The sequence below is a fragment of the Scyliorhinus torazame genome, chromosome 24 (genome assembly GCF_047496885.1).
Source record: "Scyliorhinus torazame isolate Kashiwa2021f chromosome 24, sScyTor2.1, whole genome shotgun sequence".
Classification (NCBI taxonomy): Eukaryota; Metazoa; Chordata; class Chondrichthyes; order Carcharhiniformes; family Scyliorhinidae; genus Scyliorhinus; species Scyliorhinus torazame.
This window is the reverse complement of record NC_092730.1, coordinates 18879269-18899977: the sequence shown is the minus strand read 5'-3', so window position 1 is coordinate 18899977 and position 20709 is coordinate 18879269. Positions and strand designations below refer to the sequence as shown.

At 53.7% G+C, this 20709-nt stretch overlaps 1 protein-coding gene across 1 annotated transcript in view; it reads right to left on the bottom strand.

Annotated features, from left to right (window-relative positions):
* The window catches only part of LOC140400210 (neurexin-2-like), a 2085493-nt gene that overhangs the window by 1340675 nt on the left and 724109 nt on the right, over positions 1 to 20709 (bottom strand). The window contains exon 3 of the mRNA XM_072489678.1: positions 18200 to 18229. Within this exon, the coding sequence (XP_072345779.1) occupies positions 18200 to 18229 (30 nt within the window). The remainder of the gene's footprint in view (positions 1 to 18199; positions 18230 to 20709) is intronic.

The following is a 20709-nucleotide window of genomic DNA, read 5'->3' as shown; positions in this document are numbered from 1 at the left end:
ACTGGCTGCGATTAAGTCAGAGGCTGGGAATACTCCGAAGGCTGACGCACCTCCCAACTCCCGAAAGCTTCTCCGCCTTCTGCAAGGCACAATGCAGCAGCACGATGGAATGCACCCCACTCGCCTGGGGTAGCGCGGCTCCAACAACAGTCGACCGCTCGAGAGGCGCAACTCCGGAACTAGGCCGCCCCACAGGCCTCAAGACTCAATCACGGGTTCATCAACTTCCCACTGTGACCTTTCTCCTCCACCTTTGACCTTTCTTTTTATCTACCCGCTTTAATTTAGCGTGGATTGGCCGCGCTAAATTGTCCCTTAGTGTCCAAAGATGTGCAGGTTAGGTGGATTGGCCGTGCTAAATTGTCCCTTAGTGTCCAAAGATGTGCAGGTTAGGTGGATTGGCCGTGCTAAATTGTCCCTTAGTGTCCAAAGATGTGGTTAGGTGGATTGGCCATGCTAAATTGTCCCTTAGTGTCCAAAGATGTGCAGGTTAGGTGGATTGGCCGTGCTAAATTGCCCCCTTAGTGTCCAAAGATGTGCAGGTTAGGTGGATTGGACGTGCTAAATTGTCCCTTAGTGTCCAAAGATGTGCAGGTTAGGGGGATTGGCCGTGCTAAATTGTCGCTTAGTGTCCAAAGATGGGCAGGTTAGGTGGATTGGCCGTGCTAAATTGTCCCTTAGTGTCCAAAGATGGGCAGGTTAGGTGGATTGGCCGTGCTAAATTGTCCCTTAGTGTCCAAAGATGTGCAGGTTAGGTCGATTGGCCGTGCTAAATTGTCCCTTAGTGTCCAAAGATGTGCAGGTTAGGTCGATTGGCCGTGCTAAATTGTCCCTTAGTGTCCAAAGATGTGCAGGTTAGGTGGATTGGCCGTGCTAAATTGTCGCTTAGTGTCCAAAGATGTGCAGGTTAGGTGGCTTGGCCGTGCTAAATTGTCCCTTAGTGTCCAAAGATGGGCAGGTTAGGTGGATTGGCCGTGCTAAATTGTCCCTTAGTGTCCAAAGATGTGCAGGTTAGGTCGATTGGCCGTGCTAAATTGTCCCTTAGTGTCCAAAGATGTGCAGGTTAGGTCGATTGGCCGTGCTAAATTGTCCCTAGTGTCCAAAGATGTGCAGGTTAGGTGGATTGGCCGTGCTAAATTGTCGCTTAGTGTCCAAAGATGTGCAGGTTAGGTGGCTTGGCCGTGCTAAATTGTCCCTTAGTGTCCAAAGATGTGCAGGTTGGGTGGATTGGCCGTGCTAAATTGCCCCTTAGTGTCCAAAGATGTGCAGGTTATTAGGGGCTGGTTTAGCACAGTGGGCTAAACAGCTGGCTTGTAATGCAGAACAAGGTCAGCAGCGCTCAGAGAGTGTCGGAAAGGAGCGGAGGGGCTGACGGAGGCGACTCCCGCGCCCTGGTGCCCAGGCAGCTGAAGGCACGACTGCCAATGGTGGAGCGATGGGAGGAGGCCCTGGAAAGGCCAGAATTAGAGGAGCGTGGAGACCTCGGAGGGTACCGGGGGCTGGAGGAGGTTACAGAGATGGGGAGCAGAGTGAGGTGACTCCACTCCAGATGTGCGCAGTTTCAGTGACAGTTCTGCGCCTGTTGGACACCTCTGCTCAGAAGCTTTGACAGAGCCTCTGTAATAAGTGAACTCAAATCCACAGCATTAAAGTCAAGAGAGGAGAGATTCACGGTGTTATTTTTTTTTTGGTTGCAACTCTCGGTCCCAGAAGCAAAGAGATCATTTCTAATAGACTACCCTCTGCTGTAACCTCCACAAGAATCTCTCTGACGAAGCAGCTCTGATATTTATCTGCAAAAACCCTGAGTCAATCAAAACCAGCTCTAATCCACCCAGGCCGGCCAGCCAAGGCTAAATTGGGAGATTCAATCAAGAGCCTGGGTTTTATTTTTCTTTGTGCAGTAGGAGAGGGCCTCCGGAGACAAGAATCCGGCCTTCTCGCCATTTTCAGGCTGGGGGGGGGGGGGAAGAGGGAAGGGCGAGGGGTCGGGTTCACGGAGATCAGCGGCACGCAATGAAGTGCCCCTACCTTTGGTCCGATCTGATTTGCAACAAGCGGGAGTTGTCAAATATGACCTGCGCACGTCACACCTGTGAGGAGAAGGTCTAAAACTATCAGGGTTCCTTGGAGGTGATCCCGGGTCACCTTTGGGAGAGGTCAGGAGCCCTTTGGGATTGTTGAAAGCGGACGTGAATGTGCGTAAGAGGTGCACAAAATCCGCGGAATGGCAAAGCTCATTGGAACTGTCAAGGGAGATGTTGGAAGGAGCTGTCAAGTCATTAAAATGTCCTGCCCTTTAAAATTTCGAAAAGGAAACCGTCTGCAAAGTTGACACAAAACAGTGTTTGGGATTTGTTGGCATAGGCCTGAGGGTTAGCATTACAGGATTAGTGCTGCATGGTGGCACAGTGGTTAACACTGCTGCCTCACAGCTCCATGGACCCAGGTTCGATTTTGGCCTCCGGTGACTGTCTATGCGGAGTCTGCACGTTCTCCCAGTGTGCGTGGTTTCTTCCCACAGTCCAAAGATGTGCAGGTCAGGTGGATTGGCCACGCTAAATTGCCCCTTAAGTGTCCAAAAGGTTAGGTTGGGTGACAGGGATAGAGTAGAGGCATGGGCTTAAGTGGGGCGCTCGTTCCAAAGGCCGGTGCAGACTCGATGGGTGAATGGCCTCCTTCTGCGCCATAAGTTCTATGATTCTATGACTGATTTTGCAAGCTATCATTATCACAGTGGTGCCCTCGTCAGCCCACAGTTTGACTGACAGCTCCAGGTGTATACAAAGTCTTTGATGCCGGGCAGTAAACACAGATGCGTGTTGCTGTAAGGGATTAAGTGGTCAAAGGAATGTAAATGTCATGAATGGGTTTTTAAATCAATGAGTGGTTTTTTTTCAAAATAGCGAATCCATCTATAGGCAGACGGTGCTGAGAGCTGCCCATGATGGACTATGGGTGAGATAGCCTGGATAGTGCCATTGGAATGGGTGAGGGGACAGGAGTTGGCACGGGTTTGCACAGTTCACACAAGGGCTATAAAGGACCATGGGTTGGGCATGGAGGGACTGGTTGGCATGGAGGGTATGAGGACCAAGGGAATGGGTGTCAAAGATGCCCTGACCAGTCAGATGGTTGGTTTTCCTCTGGGGGAGATTTATTCACTCATCCGATGCAATGGGGCATGCCCCTCATTTATTCCCCCCCACCCACCCCTAATTGCCCTCGAATTGAGCGCCTCGCTTGGCCATTTCAGGGGGGGGCAGTTAAGAGTCGACCGCATTGCTGTGTGTGTGTGGGGGGGGGGGGGGGGGGGGAGGTGGAGCCACATGCTGTGTGTGTGTGTGTGTGTGTGTGTGTGGCAGGGTGGTCTGGAGTCACATGTAGGCCAGACCGGGGTAAGGACGGCAGATTTCCCCCGATATCATAGAACAGTACAGCACAGAACAGGCCCTTCGGCCCTCGATGTCGTGCCGAGCTTTGTCCGAAACCAAGATCAGGCTCTCCCACTCCCTGTCATTCTGGTTTGCTCCATGTGCCTATCCAATAACCGCTTGAAAGTTCCTAAAGTGTCCGACTCCACTATCACAGCAGGCAGTTCATTCCACACCCTAACCACTCCCTGAGTAAAGAACCTACCTCGGACATCCCTCCTATATCTCCCACCCTGAACCTTATAGTTATGCCCCCTTGTAACAGCTACATCCACCTGAGGAAATAGTCTCTGAACGTCCACTTTATCCCCCTCATTATCTTATAAACGTCTATTAAGTCGCCTCTCATCCTCCTCCGCTCCAAAGAGAAAAGCCCTAGCTCCCTCAACCTTTCCTCATAAGACCTACCCTCCAATCCAGGCAGCATCCTGGTAAATCTCCTTTGCACCCTTTCCAATGCTTCCACATCCTTCCTATAATGAGGTGACCAGAACTGCACACAATACTCCAAATGTGATCTCACCAGGGTCCTGTACAGTTGCAGCATAACCCCGCGGCTCTTAAGCTCAAGCCCCCTGTTAATAAACGCTAACACACTATAAGCCTTCTTGACGGCTCCATCCACTTGAGTGGCAACCTTCAGAGATTTGTGGACATGATCTCCCTGTTCCTCCACATTCCTCAGAACCCTGCCGTAGACCCTGTAATCCGCATTCAAATTTGTCCTACCAAAATGAATCACCTCGCACTTATCAGGGTTAAACTCCATCTGCCATTTTTCGGCCCAGCATCCTATCAATGTCTCTTTGCAGCCTACAACAGCCCCCCACCTCATCCACTGCTCCACCAATCTTGGTGTCATCAGCAAATTTACTGACCCATCCTTCAGCCCCCTCCTCCAAGTCATTGATAAAAATCACAAATAGCAGAGGACCCAGCACTGATCCCTGTGGTACACCGCTGGTAACTGGTCTCCAGTCTGAAAATTTTCCATCCACCACCACCCTCTGTCTTCTATGTGATAGCCAGTTACTTACCCAATTGGCCAAATTTCCCTCTATCCCACACCTCCTTACTTTCTTCATGAGCCGACCATGGGGAACCTTATCAAACGCCTTACTAAAATCCATGTATAGTACATCAACTGCTCTACCTTCATCTACACACTTAGTTACCTCCTCAAAGAATTGAGGGGGACATTAGTGAACCAGATGGTTTTTTTTCTGTTTACGTCAATCGAGGATCGTTGTCACGGTCACCAGATATGTCGGAACACCACCACCTGCAAGTTCCCCCTTCCGAGCCGCTCGCCATCCCGACTCGGAAATATACCGGCCGTTCCTTCACTGTGGCTGGGGTCAAAATCCTGGGAACTCCCTCCCTAACAGCACGGCGGGTGTACCTGCACCACACGGGGACTGCGGCGGGTTCAAGGTGGCGGCTCGCCCACCACCTTCTCGAGGGGCAATTAGGGATGGGCAATAAATGCTGAGCCTATAACCAGCGACTGCCCACGTACCGTAAAAACTGAATTTACAAAATTACCTCGACGAGCTTTATAGTTCCCGTTTTTATTAATTGAATTTAAAATCCACCAGCTGCCGGGGTGGGATTTGAACTCTCGTTCCCCCCGGGAACACGAACCTGCGGAGCCCTCTGGATAAACACTGAGCCATTGCCTCGCACTTTCTTCTGTCCTAAAACGTCAACCTTGTTTCTCCCTCCACAAAGAGTGGAGCTGAAGAGCGTGACGAAAGAATGTTTTCCTTCTCCTGCCTGGATTTAGTCATGGCTTGGGCCAGATGTCAGCACATCTGCGTCCGAGTGTTTTGTTGGTGAGAAGCCCAGTCGGGCAGCTTTGAAGTGCACAGCTGCCGGCCAACAGGCCCAATGCAGTACTGGGAGAAGGTCACACTGCCAGAGCTGCCGCTGTTTAGACAAGGGCGGATCTGAATCCGCCCCACTGCAGTGGACACTCTCATGAGAAATGTTTTTTGCCTCATCACATGGCTTCAGTGATGTCATTGTGTGGGTGGAGCCGGGGCTGTGGCTCCGGGAGTTGGTTTCACTTTCGCTACGGCACTTGGAGCTGGTTTGTGGCTGTGAGTTTTTACTTTCGTTTTCACATTTGTAGACTCAGACAGAGAAGTATTTTGGCCTGTCTCTCGATTTTCAATTTTGAAGAGTTATTCCAATGTAGAAACCCAATCTTTATCTACTGTTTTGGTAAAAAGGTTTTTTTTTTGGTTAATGGGATCTTGTTATTGAATTGGAACCCGCTGCAGCTGTTAGGTAGGTACACCCGCCGCGCTGTTAGGGAGGGAGTTCCCGGGATTTTGACCCCAGCCACAGTGAAGGTGCGGCTGATATATTTCCGAGTCGGGATGGCGAGCGGCTCGGAGGGGGGGAACTTGCAGGCGGTGGTGTTCCCCGTGCGTCTGCTGCTGCCCTCGTCCTTCTAGACGGTAGAGGTGGCGGGTTTGGAAGGTGCTGTCGAAGGAGCGAGTGGCTGCGGCGCGTCTTGTAGACGGTGCGCGCGGCTGCCGCTGTGCGTCGGGGGGTGGAGGGAGCGAACGCTCAAGGGCACGATGGGCGAGTAAGGTGCGGTCAAGATACTCCCAACACCCTCCAGCCGCGGGCGGGAAGGAGCGGGCGAGAGACGGCTGGTCAGGCGCGGTGGAGTGGCCGTTTCCTCCTCCTCTGGCGACCGGCTAGCGACCTGTTCCAGGGTGGGGGGGAAACTTCGCCGGGGGAACCGATGTAAGTCTGCCCTGCTCGGAGGGAAGAGATAGAACATAGAACATAGAACAATACAGCGCAGTACAGGCCCTTCGGCACACGATGTTGCACCGAAACAAAAGCCATCTAACCTACACTATGCCATTATCATCCATATGTTTATCCAATAAACTTTTAAATGCCCTCAATGTTGGCGAGTTCACTACTGTAGCAGGTAGGGCATTCCACGGCCTCACTACTCTTTGCGTAAAGAACCGACCTCTGACCTCTGTCCTATATCTATTACCCTTCAGTTTAAAGTTATGTCCCCTCGTGCCAGCCATTTCCATCCGCGGGAGAAGGCTCTCACTGTCCACCCTATCCAACCCCCTGATCATTTTGTATGCCTCTATTAAGTCTCCTCTTAACCTTCTTCTCTCCAACGAAAACAACCTCAAGTCCATCAGCCTTTCCTCATAAGATTTTCCCTCCATACCAGGCAACATCCTGGTAAATCTCCTCTGCACCCGCTCCAAAGCCTCCACGTCCTTCCTATAATGCGGTGACCAGAACTGTACGCAATACTCCAAATGCGGCCGTACCAGAGTTCTGTACAGCTGCAACATGACCTCCCGACTCCGGAACTCAATCCCTCTACCAATAAAGGCCAACACTCCATAGGCCTTCTTCACAACCCTATCAACCTGGGTGGCAACTTTCAGGGATCTATGTACATGGACACCTAGATCCCTCTGCTCATCCACACTTTCAAGAACTTTACCATTAGCCAAATATTCCGCATTCCTGTATTCCTTCCAAAGTGAATCACTTCACACTTCTCTACATTAAACTCCATTTGCCACCTCTCAGCCCAGCTCTGCAGCTTATCTATATCCCTCTGTAACCTGCTACATCCTTCCACACTATCGACAACACCACCGACTTTAGTATCGTCTGCAAATTTACTCACCCACCCTTCTGCGCCTTCCTCTAGGTCATTGATAAAAATGACAAACAGCAACGGCCCCAGAACAGATCCTTGTGGTACTCCACTTGTGACTGTACTCCATTCTGAACATTTCCCATCAACCACCACCCTCTGTCTTCTTTCAGCTAGCCAATTTCTGATCCACATCTCTAAATCACCCTCAATCCCCAGCCTCTGTATTTTCTGCAATAGCCTACCGTGGGGAACCTTATCAAACGCTTTGCTGAAATCCAGAAACACCACATCAACTACTCTACCCTCATCTACCTGTTCAGTCACCTTCTCAAAGAACTCAATAAGGTTTGTGAGGCATGACCTACCCTTCACAAAGCCATGCTGACTATCCCTGATCATATTATTCCTATCTAGATGATTATAAATCTTGTCTCTTATAATCCCCTCCAAGACTTTACCCACTACAGACGTGAGGCTCACCGGTCTATAGTTGCCGGGGTTGTCTCTGCTCCCCTTTTTGAACAAAGGGACCACATTTGCTGTCCTCCAGTCCTCTGGCACTATTCCTGTAGCCAATGATGACATAAAAATCAAAGCCAAAGGTCCAGCAATCTCTTCCCTGGCCTCCCAGAGAATCCTAGGATAAATCCCATCAGGTCCCGGGGACTTATCTATTTTCAGCCTGTCCAGAATTGCCAACACCTCTTCCCTACGTACCTCAATGCCATCTATTCTATTAGCCTGGGGCTCAGCATTCTCCTCCACAACATTATCTTTTTCCTGAGTGAATACTGATGAAAAATATTCATTTAGTATCTCGCCTATCTCTTCAGACTCCACACACAATTTCCCATCCCTGTCCTTGACTGGTCCTACTCTTTCCCTAGTCATTTGCTTATTCCTGACATACCTATAGAAAGCTTTTGGGTTTTCCTTGATCCTTCCGGCCAAATACTTCTCATGTCCCCTCCTTGCTCGTCTTAGCTCTCTCTTTAGATCCTGCCTCGCTACCTTGTAACTATCCATCGCCCCAACTGAAACTTCACACCTCATCTTCACATAGGCCTCCTTCTTCCTCTTAACAAGAGATTCCACTTCCTTGGTAAACCACGGTTCCCTCGCTCGACGCCTTCCTCCCTGCCTGACCGGTACATACTTATCAAGAACACGCAGTAGCTGATCCTTGAACAAGCCCCACTTATCCAGTGTGCCCAACACTTGCAGCCTACTTCTCCACCTTATCCCCCCCCAAGTCACGTCTAATGGCATCATAATTGCCCTTCCCCCAGCTATAACTCTTGCCCTGCGGTGTATACTTATCCCTTTCCATCATTAACGTAAACGTCACCGAATTGTGGTCACTGTCCCCAAAGTGCTCTCCTACCTCCAAATCCAACACCTGGCCTGGTTCATTACCCAAAACCAAATCCAACGTGGCCTCGCCTCTTGTTGGCCTGTCAACATATTGTTTCAGGAAACCCTCCTGCACACACTGTACAAAAAACGACCCATCTATTGTACTCGAACTATATCTTTTCCAGTCAATATTTGGAAAGTTAAAGTCTTCCATAATAACTACCCTGATGCCACAGAAACACTTCCTGGGGTCACAGACGACACAAAGGTTGGTGGAATTGCAGATAGCGATGAGGACTGTCTGAGGATACAGCAGGATTTAGATTGTCTGGAGACTTGGGCGGAGAGATGGCAGATGGAGTTTAACCTGGACAAATGTGAGGTAATGCATTTTGGAAGGGCTAATGCAGGTAGGGAATATACAGTGAATGGTAGAACCCTCAAGAGTATTGAAAGTCAAAGAGATCTAGGAGTACAGGTCCACAGATCACTGAAAGGGGCTACACAGGTGGAGAAGGTAGTCAAGAAGGCATACGGCATGCTTGCCTTCATTGGCCGGGGCATTGAGTATAAGAATTGGCAAGTCATGTTGCAGCTGTATAGAACCTTAGTTAGGCCACACTTGGAGTATAGTGTTCAATTCTGGTCGCCACACTACCAGAAGGATGTGGAGGCTTTAGAGAGGGTGCAGAAGAGATTTACCAGAATGTTGCCTGGTATGGAGGGCATAAGCTATGAGGAGCGATTGAATAAACTCGGTTTGTTCTCACTGGAACGAAGGAGGTTGAGGGGCGACCTGATAGAGGTATACAAAATTATGAGGGGCATAGACAGAGTGGATAGTCAGAGGCTTTTCCCCAGGGTAGAGGGGTCAATTACTAGCGGGCATAGGTTTAAGGTGAGAGGGGCAAAGTTTAGAGTAGATGTACGAGGCAAGTTTTTTACGCAGAGGGTAGTGGGTGCCTGGAACTCACTACCGGAGGAGGTAGTGGAGGCAGGGACGATAGGGACATTTAAGGGGCATCTTGACAAATATATGAATAGGATGGGAATAGAAGGATACGGACCCAGGAAGTGTAGAAGATTGTAGTTTAGTCGGGCAGCATGGTCGGCACGGGCTTGGAGGGCCGAAGGGCCTGTTCCTGTGCTGTACATTTCTTTGTTCTTTGTTCTTTATTTCTTTGAAGCAGTGAGGATGAGGCAGGACTGAGAGCTGACCAGGAGATTTGCACCCTGCAAGCGGTCAGCGCCTTCGAGAGCCAGGAACCAGTCATAATAATAATCTTTATTAGTGTCACAAGTAGGCTTACACTAACACTACAATGACGTTACTGTGAAAATCCCCTCGTCGCCACATTCCGGCGCCTGTTCGGGTCCACGGAGGGAGAATTCAGAATGTCCGATTCACCCAACAAGCATGTCTTTCGGGACTTGTGGGAGGAAACCGGAGCGCCCGGAGGAAACCCACGCAGACACGGGGGGGGGGGGAGAACGTGCAGACTCCGCACATACAGTGACCCCCAAGCTCAGGAATCGAACCTGGAACCCAGGCGCTGGGAAGCAACAGTGCTACCCGCTGTGCTACCCCATCGCCATGCAGCAAACCACACGTTAAACAGATTCTGCAGATTCCTCTGTCTGTGCGGAATCATTTTGATCACACCAACGTGCCCACAGGCATCCCAACACACTCATGGTTTATATATGATTTTGAAAAGAGAGTGTGTTAACCACTCGATGACATAATGAGGCAGGAATGCTGTGACCACATGGTCCAGCAGAGAATGCCAGCTAATGAGGTTATTAGTGGGACAGTTATAAATGGAATAATCCCTTCAAAATGACTATAAGTAAAATGATTCCTATTGTATTTAAATCAACCCCTAATGAGTTTGGTTAATGCAAAGAGTCCTGATGATATGGAGGGCAGTGGCGCGCGCTCCAGGCACAGGGCGACAGTTCACGTCACTCTTGACGCCACCAATCTCTCACTCGAAGGCCAATCATCAAGTGTCGCACTTGGCCAAGGGCTGTCCGAAGCTGAAGCCTCTTCATCAATGTCCTCCCTTCCGTCATAAGGTCAGAAGTGGGGATGTTTGCGGACGACTGCACGATGTTCAGCACCATTCGCGGCTCCTCAGATACTGAATCAGTCCCTGTCCAAATGCAGCAAGGCCCGGACAATATCCAGGCTTGGAGCTGACAAGAGGCAAGTTACATTCACACCGCACAAGTGCCCGGCAATGACCATCTCCTACAAGAGAGGATCTAACCATCGCCCCTTGACATTCCCATCGCTGAATCCCCCACAATAAACATCCTGGGGGTTACCATTGATCAGAAACTAAACTGGGCCCAGCCACATTAATACTGTGGCTACCAGAGCAGGTCAGAGGCTGGGAATCCTGCGGCGAGTAACTCCCCTCCTGACTCCCCCCAAAGCCTGTCCACCATCTACAAGGCACAAGTCAGGAGTGTGAGGGAATATTCTCCACTCGCCTGGATGAGCGCGGCTCCCAACAACACTCGAGAAGCTCGACACCATCCAGGACAAAGCAGCCCCGCTCGATCGACACGCTAACCGCAAACATTCGCTCCCTCCACCCCCGACGCACAGCGGCGGCCGTGTGCACCGTCTACAAGACGCGCCGCAGCCACTCGCTCCTTCGACAGCACCTTCCAAACCCGCCTCCTCCACCGTCTAGAAGGACGAGGGCAGCAGCAGACGCACGGGGAACACCACCGTCTGCAAGTCCCCCCCCCCCCCCCCCCCACCCCTCCGAGCCGCTCGCCATCCCGACTCGGAAATATATCGGCCGTTCCTTCGCTGTGGCTAGGGTCAAAATCCTGGGAACTCCCTCCCTAACAGCGCAGTGGGTGTACCTGCACCACACGGGGCTGCGGCGGGTTCAAGGTGGCGGCTCACCCACCACCTTCTCGAGGGGCAATTAGGGATGGCAATAAATGCTGGGCCTGTAGCCGGCGACGCCCCCATCCCGTGGATGAGGTTCAGAGTTGACCCGCGGAGGGGGCGGCCTTCGTTGTCCAGCACTCGGTGGCCGTGGTTCGCGCAGGGCCGAGCTGGGGCAGTCGATCCGGCGTCCGATCTCCCCGTCGACGGTGGCCCTTCCAGGGAGGAGTGGCTGCCAAGGTGTGGGAAATAATCAGCACACACTCCAGAGTCTCTCCTTCAACAGAGGGCGAGGGATTGTCCGGTCGCTGACGCGGCTTCCCATTTTCCCACGCTCCGCCCCGTCAAAGACGGCGTGCTTGGGGAGGACACCGCACGCCGTATGGACGGCCTCAGCTGACCGATGCTCCGAGTCCCCGGCGGTGTTGGTTGCGTGTCCAGCGCCACCACAGTCGGGGGGGCGGGGGGGGGGTGAGCCGTTCCGCTGGCAGGGGGGTCTTTGGCGGGGTCTGGGGGTACTGGAGGGGGGTGATCCGGGGGTGGCGAAGGGAGTTACATGGGGGGGCAGTTTTTGGACTGACCGGGTCGGCGTGCGGCTGCTACCACGTTCCACGCCGCCATGCACGGCCGTGTCGGCAGGTCAAGCCGGGAACTTTACGCTGCGCGGCTGATAGCCCGCCAATGGGCAGAGCATCGGTGCGGGGGGGGGGGGGGGGGGGGGGCAGCGCCTACTTTCTGGTCGTAAGACCAGACGGATCCTGCGGACGCAGCCGCGGAATCGGACAATCCAGCCCCTGGACGGGTGGAACATTGGGCCGACCGGTTTCGGGTTGATATGAGAGTTTCGTTTTTGGCGACGCTCGAGGGCAGGCCTCGTTTCCCCTCTGCAGCCTTGACAAGATCGAGAGTGGCCCGACGAACAGTACATCCCCCCCCCCACACACAGCCCACCGACTTCCCGCCGATGTGCGGTGGCTTCAATACGAATCCCGCCACCATTGAACGCCGCGCCGCCTCCCGCAGCCGAGAAGCATAAAGCTGGGGTAATCCTGCCACAGCTGCGTCTCCGGCGGTCAGTTTAGTTTCGGCACGGAGGCGGCTGAGGTTAAAGAGCTTCCCATCCAGGTGGCGTTCGACGCTGGCCGGTCTTTGCTGAGGTGACTGACCCCTGCGAGGTCACTCAGGCCCCTAGACTGACCCTTACCGAACTCGCCAGACCCACGATCCGGTCCCCACGGGCACAAGAGCCCCTTGGGTAACCAACGTCTGCCCCCTCCTCCGGGATCTCCCGTGCCAGCCGTCGGCTGACCAGCTCGGTGGACCAGTAACTTGCATTTACGTGGCGCCTCCCACGCCCTAAACCGTCCGGGGGGCGCCCGACAGGATCCGGTACAAAATGCAGCTTGGCGCCGGGGTCGCGTGGTTCAGAGACCACGGTCAGGATTCTCCCACCCCGCCCCCCCCCGGGTCGGAGAATCGCCGGGGGGCGGCGTGAATCCCGCCCCCGCCGCCTGCTGAATTCTCCGGCGCCGGGGATTTGGCGGGGGGCGGGAATCGCGGCGCACCTGTCGGGGCCGTTGGCAGCGGCCATCCCTCCCCCGGCGATTCTCCGGCCCGCGATGGGCCGAGTGGCCGCCCGTTTTCGCCGCGGGCGGCCTCTGGGGTCCTCGGGGGGGGGTGGGGGGCGCGCGGGGGGATCTGGCCCCGGGGGGTGCCCCCACGGTGGCCCGGCCCGCGATCGGGGCCCACCGATCCGCGGGCGGGCCTGTGCCACCGTGGGGGGCACTCTATTCCTCCGCGCCGGCTGGTGTAACGGTCCGCGATGGCCGACGCGGAGATGAACCCCCATCCTGCGCATGCGCTGGGATGATGCCAGCACATGCTGGCGCTCCCGCGCATGCGCCAACTCGCGTCGGCCGGCGGAGGCCCTTCGGCGCCGGTTGGCATGGCGCCAAGCCCCTTCCGCGCCGGCCTGCGCGGCACAAACCACTCTGGGGCCGGCCTAGCCCCTGAAGGTGCGGAGGATTCCGCAGCTTTGGGGCGGCCCGACGCCGGTGTGGGTCACGCCTCTCCTTCCCGCCCCGCCGGTACCCGCAGAATCTCGCCCCTCGTGACCCTCGCCTCGATCGAAGAGCTGGGCTTTAGGGAGCGTGCGAAAGGAGGGAGAGGGACGAACAGAGGCCTAGGCTGGGAGTTCCCTGGGCTTAGCCCTCCCCTCTCCCCACCGCACACTACCCACCCCCCTCACACAGCACCCCACCCCGCCCCGGAAACGGAAAGCAAGCACCTGTAGCAATGGATGATTCTCAAGGTACGGGAGCACTAATGGAAATGCCGCCAAACTGGGGTTAATTCCCAGCCAAACTCAATGAATAAAATCTGGAGTTGTCCAGCTCAGTCTGAGTAACGTCGGCCGTGACAACGATTGTCGCAAATAAAAGGAACCATCTGGTTCACTAATGCCCCCTTTGAGGAAAATCTGTCGTCCTTACCCGGGTCTTGCCGACATGTGACTCCATGATGTCACGTGACCCCGAAGAACGGTCTGCCCACTAACACCCTCCTTTGAGTCCAAGGAGAAGTCCAGTCAGGTCAGCACTCAACTGATGCTGAGATTGGATTGGGAGGAATCTCGCTTCTTATCAGAGATTAATAAACTAGCTGTTTCCAGAACTACATCTGGAGTGTTGTGGACGGTATCGCCCTCCTTATCTGAGGAAAGATGTCAACGTGTGGGAAGCGGTTCAGGGAAGGTTTCCCGGACTAACCCCGGGAATGGGCGCGTTGTCCGATGAGGAAAGGGTCGGAGAGGTCGGGTTTGTATCCGCTGGAGTTTAGAAGAGTGAGAGGCGACTCGATCGAAACCTTTCCGATCCTGAGGCCCTGACAGGGTGGGACGTGGAGAGGGTGTTTCCTCTTGTGGGAGAGTCTAGAACGAGGTGGGTGGGGATGCGGGGGGGTCACTGTTTAAAAATAAGGGGGCGGCCCGTTTAAAACGGAGACGGGGGGGGGGGAAATGTTTTCTCTCGGAGGGGGGGGGGGGCGAGTCTCTGGAACTCTCTCCCTCGAGAGGCGGCGGAAGCGGAGACTGCGAATGTTTTTAAGGTCAAGGTGGATAGATTCTCGATTGGCGAGGGGGTGGGGGTGAAAGGTTATCGGGGGGGGGGGGTCATCGGGAATGTGGTTCCAATCAGATCGGCCGCGATCCCATTGAATGGCAGGCGGGCTCGAGTGGCCGAGCGGCTTATTCCTTGCACCTGATTGGGGTTTATATATTTGTCGGTGTTCTCTTGCCAGGAGAGGGTGCGGAAGGTCAAGTGACCTTCAAGTAGCACGGTAGCACAGTGGTTAGCACAATTGCTTCACAGCTCCAGGGTCCCAGGTTTAATTCCCGGCTTGGGTCACTGTCTGTGCGGAGTCTGCACGTCCTCCCCGTGTGTGCGTGGGTTTCCTCCGGGTGCTCCGGTTTCCTCCCACAGTCCAAAGAGGTGCGGGTTAGGTGGATTGGCCATGATAAATTGTCCTTGGGGTCCAAAATTGCCCTTAAGTGTTGGTTGGGGTTACTGGGTAATGGGGATAGGGTGGAGGTGTGGGTTTGGGTAGGGTGCTCTTTCTAAGGGCTGGTGCAGACTCGATGGGCCGAATGGCCTCCTTCAGCACTGTAAATTCTGTGATATGATCTATGATACAAGTGTTCGCCTGTTCAGACAGGCGGGCAGTTTTTCGAGAGCGCCCATGATGAACAACGAGCTTAAACCTCCAGGTTGTAACAGCGGCGGAACGAATTGCTAAATTAGGCTCCCGGCCTTTAGGGTGGGTGGCTGAGTGAGGCGGACAGAGCGCGGTTGCCAGGCGGAAAGACAGCAGAGAGGCGGGATGCCTCTGCAAGTTGAGTAAGCAGGAAATCGGGGACAGGAGGGGCGGGGGGTCGGGAGCCACCTTCGGCAGGCCTGGCGAGGAAGGTTTCGGCCGAGGGTCGCCTTCTACGTATAAGAGGCCGCTGAGTTCCGGCGGAGTTGAGGAGAGATTCTGCGTTCCGGCCGCTACCAACGGGATCCGGAGGATCCCACCGCCAGCAGTCCTCCGGAGAATTCCGACCATAGTCTTTCGAAAAAAATCATCACTGAATCCCTACAGTGCGGAAGGAGGCCACCCGGCCCATCGAGCCTGCATCTCCCCTTTTCAAAGTTGCGCCCTAACCTAGGCCCAATCCCCGCTCTACCCTGAATCCAACCCAACCTTTGGACACTAAGGGACAATTTAGCACGGCCAATTCACCTACCCTGCACATCTTTGGACACTAAGGGACAATTTAGCACGGCCAATCCACCTACCCTGCACATCTTTGGACACTAAGGGACAATTTAGCACGGCCAATCCACCTAACCTGCACATCTTTGGACACTAAGGGACAATTTAGCACGGCCAATCCACCTAACCTGCACATCTTTGGACACTAAGGGGCAATTTAGCACGGCCAATCCACCCAACCTGCACATCTTTGGACACTAAGGGACAATTTAGCACGGCCAATCCACCTAACCTGCACATCTTTGGACACTAAGGGACAATTTATCACGGCCAATCCACCCAACCTGCACATCTTTGGACACTAAGGGACAATTTAGCACGGCCAATCCACCCAACCGCAACATCTTTGGACACTAAGGGCAATTCAGCACGGCCAATCCACCCAACCTGCACATCTTTGGGCACGAAGGGACAATTTAGCATGGCCAATCCACCTAACCTGCACATCTTTGGACACTAAGGGACAATTTAGCACGGCCAATCCACCTAACCTGCACATCTTTGGACACTAAAGGGCAATTTAGCACGGACAATCCACCCAACCTGCACATCTTTGGACACTAAGGGACAATTTAGCACGGCCAATCCACCCAACCTGTACATCTTTGGACACTAAGGGACAATTTAGCACGGCCAATCCACCCAACCGCAACATCTTTGGACACTAAGGGCAATTTAGCACAGCCAATCCACCCAACCTGCACATCTTTGGGCACTAAGGGACAATTTAGCACGGCCAATCCACCTAACCTGCACATCTTTGGACACTAAAGGGCAATTTAGCACGGCCAATCCACCTAACCTGCACATCTTTGGACACTAAGGGGCAATTTAACACGGCCAATCCACCTAACCTGCACATCTTTGGACACTAAGGGGCAATTTAGCACGGCCAATCCACCCAACCTGCACATCTTTGGACACTAAGGGACAATTTAGCACGGCCAATCCACCCAACCTGCACATCTTTGGACACTAAGGGACAATTTAGCATGGCCAGTCCACCTAACCTGCACATCTTTGGACTGTGGGAGGAAACCGGGGCACCCGGAGGAAACCCACGCAGACACGGAGGAAGAACGTGCAAAATCCGCACAGACAGTGACCTGAGTATGAAATCGGACCCGGGTCCCTGGCGCCATGAGGCAGCGGCGCTGGCCGCCATGCCGCTGTGTCGGAGTTTTCCCGCCGTTCATGCTGGTGGGACCTCCGGCGATGCGCCTCGCTGCGGGTCTCCCGATGTCCCCCCCCCCCCGTCCCCCCGTCATTCCTGTTCAGAAGTCACTATGTCCCGGCCTCCAGTCCAAAGAACATTCAGTGGTAGACACCCCTCACCCCTCAATACTTGCCCCGAAGCAAACAACCAACTTGAATTTGGAACAGGGAGCTTTTTCCAAATCCCACCCTATCTCCGACCAGGCGGGTGCCCAAAGCAACTTTCGATATTGGGGGGTAATCGTCCCGGCCCGTGGGTCGGTGACCTCAAACACCGGCAGAATCTGGGACATGCCTCCGATAGTCATCAACCACGGCTTGTCCAGCTTGGCACCATAACCGCTTCCCAGTCACGCAGAGGGAAACAAAACTGCACAGGAAATCCATTAGGGACAAAGAGCTCACTTGAATTGTCTCCCACAGATTTTCAAGTTACACCCCTACCTCAAAACATTATTCCCATTGAGCCCGAGGTAACAGAGCCACGGAGATGGTGGCGATGGTGGGTCGACCACATTGAGGGAGAAACCTACAGTTTTTGATTGTCGCAACACACAGACCAAAATCAAACATGTTTCACACTACGTCACACCCACTCACGTCCGTTTGTAATAAATCCAGGTCTTTGTACTCTCATACCATCGCCGGCATATCCTTCCCAAAGAGCTTACAGTGGAATAACCAGCCCCTAAGAGGTGTATCCCCGATACCCAGTTGGTCGAGGGCAGGCGCTGGACCAACCGTGACTCGGACCGACATTTAATCACGGAGCGAAAAAGTCACAAGCGCGCGTCTCCGAACCCAACCCGCGCCGCAGCCTCGAACAAGATCGCTCTCTGTCCCTGCTCGAGTCAAACGGTCAATCAGCGCACTCCGCCTGCACGCACAATGACACACAACTGACAATTTGCGTGACCCCGGTTCAAGGTTAGAAATGTGCTTCACCCAACACCACCATCCCCCCCCCCCCCCCCCCCCCCCCACCCTCCGGAAATACCAGTCCCCACCATCCCCACCTCCCAAATAATCCATGCATTCTTAAATCCCACAATGCATAGACCAAAATCAAAATTTAAAAAAATGGCAGACCCCACAAGCTCATTGCATCAAAGCGAAACACTGAAAGGAGAAGCGATTGGGTCAGTCTTAGGCTGTGATCACAAACCCGGCTACGGTATCAGACACGGTCCAATCTCAGGGTGGGGGAGGGGGGGGGGGGTGGTGGAGGGGGGACATGATTCAGCAACAATGGGGGTACAGAACAGAAAGGAGATGGTTAGGGAAAACGAAAAGGAAATTAGAAGGCCATACCTTGGCTGTTTAGCATCAGGTGAGCAGGACCTTGAGGGAAGAAAGAAAATTAAACAGAATAAAAAAAAGATCAAAACTTACGGGATAACGATTTTTTTTTTTTCGTTTCGTCACAAGCGGCAGCGTCCGCTTGTGACAGACATTCGCCCGGAAACGGCGGATGTCGAAACTAAAATGAGACATTCAGAGAGAGAGAGAGAGAGAGAGAGAGAGAGAGAGCAAAAAAAAAAGCATCCCCCAACCGGAGGTCGCGGACGAATGCCTTTTTTTTTGTGTGTGGAAAGGTTAATGGAATAAGGCACAGAGAACACAAAAGGATCATTGCAACCTAATCACGGACGTCGCAGGCGCCTTCTGTACTTCGCGCGCGGTGGCCCGGCCATGGTCCAACGCAGTCGGGGGGGGGGGGGGGGGGGGGCAGGGAACGGGGGGGGGGGGGGTCCCTGGTTGTGTACCGGCCAGTTGTGTAACGGCCCGGGTGAACTTTGTCCCACCACCCACCCACCCCACGCCCCCAACCGCACCCCCCCCCCTCGCCAAGCCCCCATCGCAAACCTCACGCCGCGCGACAGACGTCCTCCACTGTCGGTCGCCAGAGGATTTTCCTCGTGGCCTCCACTGCCATCCAAACCCTCCAACTCCCCCCCCCGCCCTCTCCTCCGCCTCGCCACCCCTGGCGACACTCGATGGAAAATGGCAGGCCCGCCAAAGTTCCCGATCCTCGACGCGCATTTGAAACAGGGAATATCTTCTGTCGGGGTGGGGCGGGGGTTGCAATGCTCCAAACGGTCATGCGAAAATCAGAAGACTGCAGACGCTGGATAGGCCCGGCCATACCCGCCCTCGGCATCCCGCCCCCCCGCCGTGCCCGCCTGTCCGCCCTCGGCCAGCCGCAATGCCCCAGTCAAGCCGGACCGCAAAGGCCCGGGCTCAACGCCGAGTTCGACAACCTGAGACTGTGTGAACTTGGCCCTCGGTTTTGAACCCCTTTATCAATTTTTATCCCGATACAAATCGCCCCTCCCCCACAAGGCCTCCTGCCACCATTATGCCGCCAATGGCACCTTCTTTAGTTCTTAATGCTACCGTTAACACTCCCTTCGTCTTGTGCCCGTGACATCTTTTGCAACCTCTCCTTAGCTCCGACCTATCCATGACCTTCTATTCTGTCCCCCCCCACTCTCCAACTAAATAATCCATCGAATCTCTAACCTTCTTCAGTTCTGAAGAGACATAAGGACTCGAAACGTCAACTATGTTTCTCTTTCCACGGATGCTGCCAGATCTGCTTGATTTTCCAGAATTTTCTGTTCTAATTGCTCTAAATAATCATCCTTGATTAACCTGCGTCCCAAAATGGCCGACTCCTTCCCCGAGTGAAGAAAGTTCTCCTCATCCCAGTCCCCAAAATGGCCGACTCCTTTCCCGAGTGAGGAAATTTCTTCTCATCTCAGTCCCCAAAATGGCCGACTCCTTCCCCGAGTAAAGAAATTTCTCCTCATCTTGGTCCCCAAAATGGCCGACTCCTTCCCCGAATGAAGAAATTTCTACTCATCTCGGTCCCAAAATGGCCGACTCCTTCCCCGAGTGAAGAGATTTCTCCTCATCTCGGTCCCCAAAATGGCCGACTCCTTCCCTGAGTTAAGAAATTTCTCCTCATCTCAGTCCCCAAAATGGCCGACTCCTTCACTGAGTGAAGAAATGTGTCCTCAACTCACTCCCCAAATTGGCCAACTCCTTCCCCGAGCGAACAAATTTCTCATCTCGGTCCCCAAAATGGCCGACTCCTTCCCAGAGTGAAGAAATTTCTCCTCAACTCAGTCCGAAATGATCAACCCCCTTATCCTGAGACTGTGCCCCCCACCGCCCGTGTTTATAGATTCCCCGACCAGTGGGGAACAGTCTCTCAGCCTCCACCCTATCGAACCCCCTTCAGAATCCTGGCGGTCTCAATGAGATTGCCTCTCATTCATCCAAACTCCAGAGAATATAAACCCGATTTACTCAGCCGCTCCTCATAGGACAACCCCTCCTCATCCCAGGGACCAATCCAGTGAACCCTGGCTGTACCGCCTCAGATGCAAGGGTATCTTTTCCTTAAATGTGGAGACGAAAAGTGTGCACGGTATTCCCCATGTGGTCTCGCCAAGACCCTGTACAATTGTAGCAACACCTCTTTATTCCTGTACTTTATACTTGTATGGGTAGATGACCCGGAAGGCAGACAATCTGAACACAAATTCAGCACAAGAGCAAGGAGGTTTGCTCACCTTACACAAGACAGTAGTTAGACCTCAGAAGGAATATTGGGTGCAGTTCTGGACGCCACACTGTTGGAAGGATGTGTCCGCGGTGGAGAGAGCGCGGAAGAGGTTAACAAGAATGGTCCCAGGGATGAGGAACTTCAGTTGTGGGGGTGGATTGGAGAGGATCGGGATTGTTCTCCTTGGAGAGAAGAAGGTTGAGGAGATTTGACAGAGGTGTTCTCGATAGGCCGAGTTGTTCTGCTC